The 9,676-nt window shown below is 40.9% G+C and overlaps 1 protein-coding gene across 6 annotated transcripts; it reads right to left on the reverse strand.

The window, feature by feature from the left end:
• Positions 1-614: 614 nt before the first annotated feature.
• On the reverse strand, positions 615-9,562 carry aadat (aminoadipate aminotransferase). Of its 6 annotated transcripts, none has more exons than XM_018705175.2 (14): positions 9,417-9,562; positions 8,650-8,721; positions 8,041-8,209; positions 7,686-7,818; positions 6,899-6,973; positions 6,596-6,805; positions 6,312-6,377; positions 6,041-6,123; positions 5,090-5,186; positions 4,277-4,338; positions 4,063-4,127; positions 2,392-2,498; positions 1,072-1,173; positions 615-982 (listed from the first exon to the last, which is right to left on the reverse strand). In XM_018705175.2, the coding sequence occupies exons 2-14, from the start codon at positions 8,714-8,716 to the stop codon at positions 941-943; spliced, it is 1,278 nt and encodes a 425-aa protein (XP_018560691.1). In that variant the 5' UTR covers positions 8,717-8,721; positions 9,417-9,562; the 3' UTR covers positions 615-940. The 6 variants fall into 6 exon arrangements, 5 of the variants coding, with proteins under 5 accessions (XP_018560691.1, XP_018560692.1, XP_018560690.1 ...); XM_018705176.2 differs by lacking the exon at positions 9,417-9,562 and adding an exon at positions 9,151-9,287; XM_018705174.2 differs by lacking the exon at positions 9,417-9,562 and adding an exon at positions 9,024-9,156.
• Positions 9,563-9,676: the final 114 nt, after the last annotated feature.

Below are 9,676 nucleotides of genomic sequence, written 5' to 3' on the forward strand. Positions count from 1 at the left end.
GGTTCCTGAATGTTGGTGTTAGTTGCATTTTCTATTTTTGGTGTTCCACAGCCTCCACCTCTTATCTACCTCCAAAATCAGAGGCAAAAGGCAAAAACAGAAGTGGAGTGAGGGTTACTGGCCCAGCTTCACCTACTTCTAAGGTGTTTTTTTCATTTTTAAGAACAACTTTATTGTGTAGCTGACGCATTTTGACCTGTAGTTGTTGTCCGTGCCAGGGATGACCCATGTCTACTTCAGGTGTTGTCATTCTTTGCACCACGTTTTTGAAATGACACGTATTTGAATAACAGAAAAAAAATCACAGGTCACTGCATTTGTTCGTCTGTATCCTATATGTATCACTACCAGACTCCATTGACAAAAACAGTAATTTTAACATGCAGAACACAGGGGTTGCTGGAATGCAGCTTCCTTGTTTTGTTAGTTAGTGTGTGTTATTGTGTGACTTTAAGTGTGGGAACAAGTATTCAGATCCTTAACATAAGTAAAAGTACCACACAATAACACAAAGAAGCTAACCGATAGAGGCAGGTGTTTTAGGCTCAAAAGTTATCCTTGAAAGTTTTAGTGGAGCAAAAATGTTTAGACTTAAGAGACAAAACACAGAATAATTAAAAGCTATTATTTACTTATTTTCTGTCACAGAAAAGATAAAAACATCTTCACTGTGTTGTGCAATGATGGAGCAACAAATCATGACTGAGCTTTCTTTCATTGTTCCAAAGGGCTTGTAGTGTTCAGCACCATGTTGACTGGACATGCAGCCAAACAAACATTTGTGCCAATATAACTCTGAAAGTGTCTTCTTGATTGTGTTTAGATACAGTCAAAGATAACAGAATATTAAAATATATTCAAACTCAATGATATATTTTAACATAAAAACCCTCAACAATAAGTTAGAAAAATACATCATCTGCCGAGAAAAAGTCTCTCATCACAAAGCTTCTTTGATGAGTGAAGAGAGTCTCCTGAAAGCCTGTTGAAAGAATTGTGAGTGATTAGAGTCAGTTATGGAGTGTGTGTATGTGTTAACATGTGTTCATATGTGTGTTGAAGTGTGTGTACCTCATCAATCTGTTCTGGTGTGGAGAGAGAAAAGGCAGCTCTGACGTAGGGACAGGGGTCACTGCTGTTGATCATGAAGACACCTCCGGGAACCAGCAGCACCTTCAGCACACACACACACACACACACACACACACACACACACACACACACACACACACACACACACACAGGACTTCTGTTACTTGATATCTTCATTGCTTTTTTCTTTTTTTCTAGTTTTTACACAGTTGATCTTTTCATGCATCCAAGGTTGTGAGAACAGAAGCGAGCTTTGTTTTTTTTTTCCTATCAGTGGCTGTTTGTGTTATGAGAACACCAACTTGAGTATGTCTTGTGCTATATATGTAAAGCCAGAGAGGTGATCAAATTTCATTGTTTTTTTAAAGTCACTATTCCCAGCCAAGATATAGGGCCCCATATAAACCACTAATTATTTTTACATTTAGCTTTTAATACATATTAAACAAGTGAAACATAACATGGTGGTTGTTGTATTTTTCTCTTCAGACTGAGCTAGGCTAGCTGTTTCCACCCTTTATGCTAAGCTAAGCTAACTGGCTGCAGCCTCATATTTAACTGATATATGAGAGTGGCATCAATCGTCTCATCTAACTGGCAAGAAAGAGAATAAGAGTATTTTCTAAAATGTCAAACTGTTCCTTTAACATCTGTCAAACTGCTACTTAATCATCTCTAACCTCTAAAAAGAGGCCTAAAGACAGCTTTGAATCATGGGATGAGATAAAGCACAAACAGGACTCTCTTTGTAAATTCATTTCAGATTTAAAATGTTGTTATTCCTCCTGTTAGCGCCGAGGACACACTAGAGAGAGTCTTTACAATCTGCTGTGTGGAGGTGTTAAATATCCAGGATTCAGAGGAGAGAAGCCTACTGTGCAGAGACCTTGGAAAAGCCTGATTGTACCCACTCTTGTTTTTACACGGCTGATCAGCTATTTGCTAGCAGGGATTTACAGTCGCTCAGTGTGTGTGTGTCTGTGTGTGTGTAGGAGGGGAAACACTCAGTTGCTAAACCCACTCACACTGCACACAATGGCTGCTTTACATGCACCATCGTTTGTTGTGTTCAGGCACAAAACCAGCCTCGCCCCTGGTGCAAAACATCTGCTCACAAACACACAGACACACAGAGGAGCAAAAAGCACCCAGATGCATTCTGGGTACCTGCTATTTGCATATTAGAGTGAAGCAGGTATGTGCTAGCCTGAAATGGACAGAGTTAATTACAAAAAGATGAATACATGAAGGTTTTAAGTGGAAATGACAGGAGTGTGTTGTGAGTTTGTCAGTGCTGACCTCTTTCTCTAGCGCCTTCTGCATAATGAGCTGTTGGGTATCAGCGATGCCCTTTAGTTTGATCCACAGAAACATGCCTGCTGATGGGGAGTGCCACTCTGCTACATCTACACACACAAGCATACACAAATTAGGGAAGAGAGACAAGCCAGGGTGTGTACTTTCTGTGAAGCTTCTCTAAAAACTCTTTTCTTAACATTCATTCTTACTTTTCACCTTTACAAATGTAGATGTTGTTATAAATGACATGAATTCCTGTGTCTTCCAATGATCAAGCACTTTAAAATGCAGTTCCATATATGACCACTAGGAGGTGGCTCCTAAAATTCAAGCTATGTCCCAAACCCAAACCACGAACAACCTTTGAACACGTTTTTTGCACGTTCACCCTGAAAACCTAACAAAACCAGTCAGTGTCCATATGCAGACTAAAAACCACCTGATTTTGTTTGTGTGCTGCTGATGGACACTTTTCTCCCACAATGCTATTCACAAAGGAAAATGGTGGCGCCACTCACAGCTGGAAAATATTAAAATGAACTGAGGATGGTGGTAAAACAGTTCCAGGAAAAGTAAAAAAAAAAAAACATAACATTTCTGGAAAAACACTTGCTGTGTCATTGTTAAGTGTGACTAGCAGTGTTACTGTAAACTGTGTGATCTTGTTGGCACAGTACACACACTGCATCATTTCCTTTATAGTATAAAATGGTAAGGGATGTTTATTTCTTGGACTAACTACACAAACAGTACACTGTACACGTATAGGGAATGTATACAGTAAGTGTGTAATGTGGAATTGGGACACAGCTTTGGACAGTGCGTCAATGACTCATAAAAATTCATTCATTGCAAAAGTCTATGCCAGTATGTTTTTCCACACGCCATGGTCTGGAAAACTAATTTTACTTGTCGTGTATTTCACAGTGGCATAGGTTTCTTTATTAGTTTCTTTTCCCTCTCTGGTTTCAAGGTTCATAGGCAAGTCATTTCACTAAAGTCACCTTAGTTCAGCAGGTTTTACCTTTACATTTGACCAGTGCTGACTGGATGGAGTGGAAACATTTCTATATCTACATACAGCAATCTAGCCACAGCAAAGACTACAGCCAGCTACTTCTAATAATGTTGATTAGACAGCCAAGAGAAACTTCTCTTATGCATTATGTCACATCTGGCTTGATAAAACTTTTGTATTTGTCAGTACAGGGATGTATACCATGTGGTGTTTTCTGATAAACAAACAAAAATTATGGTTTCATCCAGTGTTTCTCATAAATATTCATCCACTACATCTTTAATACCTAACAAAACATGCTGAGTGCATTTCCCTCCACATTAAACATTTACAAGGCAAATTTTTTGAATATTTTTAACCTGTTTTGTTTACATCCACGTGTCCTAGCTGCCAGTTTTCCTTCATGTCGTGTTGCTACATTTCTTAACACATTACTGCCACCAGTGGTCAATAAGTGGAACTGCATGAGTGGAATGGGAGTGGATTTATGGTCTATATGCCTGTCACGTTCAGTTTTGGTGGTGGATATCACATTAGCTTTCGACCCAGGAGCCAAATTTATGTTTATCTGGTCAGTTTATAGTAAATCCAACTCAAAAGGCTACAAAATTACCAATTCTCTGTGGTTTTCCATCTACAAAGACTCCACAAACCTTTGAGCCACTTGTCTGCAGAGCTGATCATGGCATCACGTTGTCCCCTGTAAAACTCAATCACCCTGTGAGAAGAAAGAGACTGTTTCATGCATCGCTGCAGGAGTGGCTGTATTAAAGTGGTGCTGATGAGCAGTTATCATGAATGAGCTCATTCTTTTCTTAACCAGTCAAGCCTGTCAAAGCACATATGGCTGTGCAGCCAGTGACATACCTGTCTATATGCTGGAGGAAACCCTCTTGGCCCCAGCTGTGCAACAACTGAGACACCATGAGCTGAAAGGAAGAGCAGCGAGGAACCAAATTATTTCACTGTGCAGCAGATTTCCTTCTTCATGTCTTTATCAGTACAACAGTGCAGTTAGAGTAAGACACACCTTCTGCCTTTCATAACAGCGCTCTGCATATTTGTTTTGGCCTGTTCATGTTTCCAATCTCTCATCACATTAAAGGAAAAAATGTCTACCAGAATGCATGCATTTCTGAGTTATTGTGAACATTTCAGTCCAGATTAGATGACAGGGCAGAGGCGGGGATTGAATCAGAGGATGGCAGCAGATCTTTTGCAGATCTTAATTAATCCTCCTCTTCTTTCTTATTAAAACCTCCTCTGCAGCTGCTGCTAATCCAGAGACACCAAGAAGTTTTATTTGGCCTTATTTGGCTTCAGCTGTAGCGTGACAACACACCCCTTCTCGCTGACGAGTTTGAGTTTGTGTTGGTATAAAAGTGGCGTGCTGGAGGGGTGGGAACAAAAAACTGGCAGACTATACAACTGTGATGACTCGGCTCAAAACTATGCTTCATCGTTGGCACTGTGTGGACAAAGACTGATCTCACTGCTGCATGGAAGTCTGCTTGGTACAGTATTGTCAGTGTCAGCAGTAGATGCCACCAAGATGGAAGTTGTCACACAGGATGAATGACAAGCACCGACAGAGAGCAGGAAGTGGCTTTGCATGTGAACCAGACATGTAAAATGTTTGTTTAGAAATAGTGAGAGGTGTAAAATGAAGGTTTTATTCACCTGTGTGAAGGTACTAGTGTGCATTGTTGAGGCCTGGATGTGCAGCACCACTCGGTCCACCAGTGGTTTGGGACCGGTCACAAAACCTATCCTCAGCCTGAAATGAAAATGCACACAGACGTAAACATGCTGATCCAGTTATACATAGAACCACACAGAATCTGGTGTAATATTTAACCTTATGTTGCTTAATATTAACCCCACAGCCTGGTATGTGACTCTGAATGTACTGTATGCGGACTTAGCATGTTGTTGGATGTTTTTAATCTGCAATCTGAAGTTCTTATTTCAGAGCAACAAACCAAGATAGGCAAGATCAGACTGAATGACTAGATGCTGATTGTAATTCTGAAAGTACACAAATACACACATCCAGTTTGGTGATGCAAAAGCACAACAGAAACATCCTGTGTAGGGCTGTGACTAACATTTGACTGATCTAGATGTTGTGTTGATTAACTCTGTAGTGTGTCTGTATGTGTTGGTGTCTTTGCCCGACAGATATAGAAATAAAACAAACTGCTGTAACAAAGATGAGAACACACAAACTGTCTAAAATATCACTGCATCCTGCATCACTGAGTTTTCTCTTTATTAGAACTAAAGGACCAAACTATGACCAACAGCCCCAGACTATAACGATAAAGATGCCTGCCTTCCTATAAACAAAACCATCAGCTGTGTCCTGGACGCACAACCATCAGATATGACCGGTTTTGACTTACACAAGCAAATTAAACTGTGAGATAGACTGGAAAACCACACCCTGCTTACATATCAGGTCCTGACTCGTTAAAGGAAAAGCACAACCACAGAGCTGCAGCAGAGTCAATAAAACCCTAAGTGGTTACAGCAGAGCTTTACACGCACTGGTATTACAGAAAAAAACAAACAAAAAAAAACACCACCACCCACACACACATACTCATGCACACAGATTCAGACTCTCACCCTGAAGACAGGATCTTAGAGAAAGAGTCTGTCCTGATGATCCTCCCGTCAACGTCCATGGAGAGAAACGTGGGAGCCCACGGCTGCCAAATACAGAAACACAACATGAATCACACCAGACTGTGGCCTCAATTCATAAAAATCCAATTTAAAAGTGTTAAGACCAGACCATGAAGCAACGATCAAGGAGACAACTCAACCGTTTTACCTTGTTTAAATATAATAAAGTAAATTCTGACAAACAGAGGAGGTGAGTGAACTCTTCTTGTACCTTGTCAAACTGCAGGAAATAGTACGGGTCGTCCTCGATGATGAGCATGTCGTACTGCCTGGCCAGCTATTAAAAAGACCAGAGGACGTCAATAGAAAACGACAGAAGAAATCTGCAGGGAAATCAGCTTCACAACAAGCTCTAATTAGAGGAGTCAGCGCTTCACTGGCTGCTTTGCATAAATCAGAGTGAGGAGATTTTCAGAGTCATTCATAAAATGTAACTTCATCTGCAGTCGTCTTTACTGTGTGTTTTTGTTTTGTGGCGCTGCAGGTGAGACCAACCTCATACACTTCCTTCTTCCTCTGAGTCGTCATGGAGGCGCCGGTGGGGTTTCCTCCGTTGGGGATGGTGTAGAGAACTTTGGGAGCAGTGCTGCCGGGCTTGTGGACCTCTGACGGGTCCCACCGAGACAAGACCTCCTTCAGGGCTGCGGGAATCATGCCGTGCTGATCACTGGGAACGTTGATTAAGTTGCAACCGAGTGGCTGAAGCTATGGAGTGACAGAGGTAAAAGGGTTACAGCAGCTTGAATCACTGTATGTTAATGTTATAACTCAAATCATTATAACTTAAAGTGCACTCACTGCTGCCAGCGTGCCTGAATACGTGGGAGCATCCAGCAGAACATTGTCTCCAGGGTTTACCAGCATCTCAAACACCTAAAAAAAAACAGTGATCACACAAGACTCCAAAAACATGGTGGATATCAAAATCACCATAATCATTAGGAAGACAGAACCGCAATATATAGCTGCATCATGACACTGAATTAACTCACTGCTGTGTATGAAAATGTAAGGATTATCACTTTAGGCGGCTGCAGCTGTCTAATTTCTGGGTTTGTTCACACCAGCACATTTTGGACAAATAAAATGAAGAATATGACCCCAATCAACACACACTGTTTTACACGGACACACACACACAAACACTGCTGTTTTATGTGTAAAAATAATAACAATAAGAAAACCAACCCTTTCTTTCCTTTAATGTATTTTATTAATTAAAACCCAATATTTGGGAAAGTGCTGCATGATAAGCCTTCCAAACTGGGCTTGCACATTTGTGGAGGGTGACTATGAATACGGAAATGACAGCAAAGAATAATTATTACACCAAATAAAGTGACATTTAACATTTAATAGGTTCCTACACTATAAATCTGATTGCAAAAAAGTCATTCACAGAAAACGAAACACTAAACTCCAAACGTGACTCCAAACAGAAGTAAAATATAAATTTCTGTTGTGGGCTTCTGAAACATCTGTTCAAAATCATGTCTATGAGCAATTCTCATAAAATCATGAAAAGTCATTTTATAACAGCATGAGTGTTTACTAACAGCAGCATTGCAGCTGGTGGTGTCAGTACCTTACAGAGCCCCTCCTGACTCCCTGTCGTCACACACATGTCCATCTGGCCGTTCTCGGAGGTGTAGCTGGCGGTCGGTGGGTTGTGGAGGTTCTTCTGCAGGTTCTTCATCCACGTCAGCAGCTCAGGGATTCTACGTTTGATTAACATAAAGGAACAAGGTGCAGGTGTAAAATACTCTGTATGGATTTGATGCTCAGGTTTATCCTCAGGGGCATCAACTACTATCTGTTGTCACTGATTACTCAACAAACTCAAAGTCAGCCACCTGAGGCTGTTAAGTTTACAGAATTGGTCATAAAAAGATAACAGTCGCTTCAGAGTGATAACGGGACGACCTGTCTTGATCTCTCACCCGTTCGAGGCAGAGTACTGCAGAGCCCTCTTCATCGCGGCTTCGTCGAAGGAGACCGTTTGCCCGTTCTTCACCTTGATGGACGCCGACTGGAAGGGGAAGGTGTTGGGGTTCGGTGCTCCTCCGGCCAAAGAGATGAGGGACGGAGGCGACCGCTGCTGCAGCTCGGCTTCACACAGAGGGAGACAGAGAAGATGAGGATTGATCCTAGCAGTGGAAAAACTTCCAGAAATAATGCTACAACCTGCAGTCTTTACAGAACTGTGATTAAAATGTGTTTTAAACAGAAGATTTAAAAGGTGAAAAAGCTCAAACATGCTCCCTGTGTGTCAAAATCTGGTTTTAAGACATTTATTATTTCAGCTGATGCTGTTCTTACATGTTGCATATGTATACATTAATGCGTTAAATTGATTAAATTGCTGAAACATGAGTCACTATTTCCTTAAAGTCCAAGGTGATGCAGTTTTATGTTAGATATTTACTCGAAATATGACTTACACAAAGATCTATTATCAAAACAGCTGCCCTAATTCATGTAATGAAAAGCAGAGGAGAGTATATTCAGGTGAAACTGTTATGGACAAGTGGAATAGCAGGAAAACTTACTCAGTATCCTGATGGGAGAGGGCTTCCTGGCTGCACTGACAGCCGTCAGAAACCGAGCGTAATTCATGATTCCTGCAAAAAATTATAAAATCAGAAATATAAATTTCCCCTCGCAAGAAGAAATAACTAGGATAAATAGGATAGTTCATTCGTTCAGTCTCCACCTGTTGCTGAGCCTCACTGTGAAGTATCTGTTCTGTTTGCATCATTTATTTTACATTTAATATAAGATATAATGTAAGTTTTAGAATAAACTATGTGTGACTAAAGGTAACAACAACAAACGTCGCTAAGGTGCGTTCATGAGACCGGTACTGTAACGTTACACGACTATAAAACAACACTAAACCGTGTTAAAGTGAGCTAACACATACACAAGCAGGGGCTAACACTCATCGGGACACCACCGTAAACAGGTCAAAGGGAATTATCCCGAATATAAGTGAGAAATTCAACGGTAGTTACGGTATTTACTCGACCACGTTCAGCTGTGTAACTGACCTTGCGTGGTTTGGTTCGATGGCCCCCGAGGGCTTCTGGTCAATGTATTCTTTCATATGTGGATTATCTGTACCGGTCAGCTACAGTGTCCCTTACGTGAACTACATTACCCAAACTGTTGCAAAACGTTAAAGTTAAAGTTAAAGCTAGCTGTAGAGCTTTACGAAACAACTTCGCATGGTTTTTTGACATTTAATTGTTTGATTCGGTTTAATATAACCAGTTACATTCATTCACAGAGAACAAAAATGACTGTAAATCCGTACCCGCGTAAGGTCTGATGCAGCTGTCGCCGGCTTGTTCTGGTTTTTCTCCGCTAGAGAGCGGTCAACAGTTTCCATAGGCGAGAAATGGCCACCGGAAATCAACGAAGCAGGCGAACTTCCGTGTTGTTAGCTTAGTTGAGTTGTGCTAACTACGAATAGCAAACTTTTCTGCTTAATTTTAATCATTTAATCGGTTAAACTTACCTCAGGTTTACAGCCTGTGGCACGTTTTATTTTTTAAGTTAGTCTATTTTACGATG

Source organism: Lates calcarifer, linkage group LG14, assembly GCF_001640805.2.
Source record: "Lates calcarifer isolate ASB-BC8 linkage group LG14, TLL_Latcal_v3, whole genome shotgun sequence".
In the NCBI taxonomy this organism is placed as follows: domain Eukaryota; kingdom Metazoa; phylum Chordata; class Actinopteri; family Centropomidae; genus Lates; species Lates calcarifer.

Excerpts from the sequence above, each read along its gene's own strand:
- aadat (XM_018705175.2), bottom strand. The coding sequence starts at position 8,716 with ATGAATTACGCTCGGTTTCTGACGGCTGTCAGTGCAGCCAGGAAGCCC. Across the intron at positions 6,974-7,685 it reads GTCAGGAGGGGCTCTGTAAG|GTGTTTGAGATGCTGGTAAA; the intron begins GTACTGACACCA and ends GTTTTTTTTTAG. Across the intron at positions 2,499-4,062 it reads TGCAGACAAGTGGCTCAAAG|ATGTAGCAGAGTGGCACTCC; the intron begins GTTTGTGGAGTC and ends TTGTGTGTGTAG.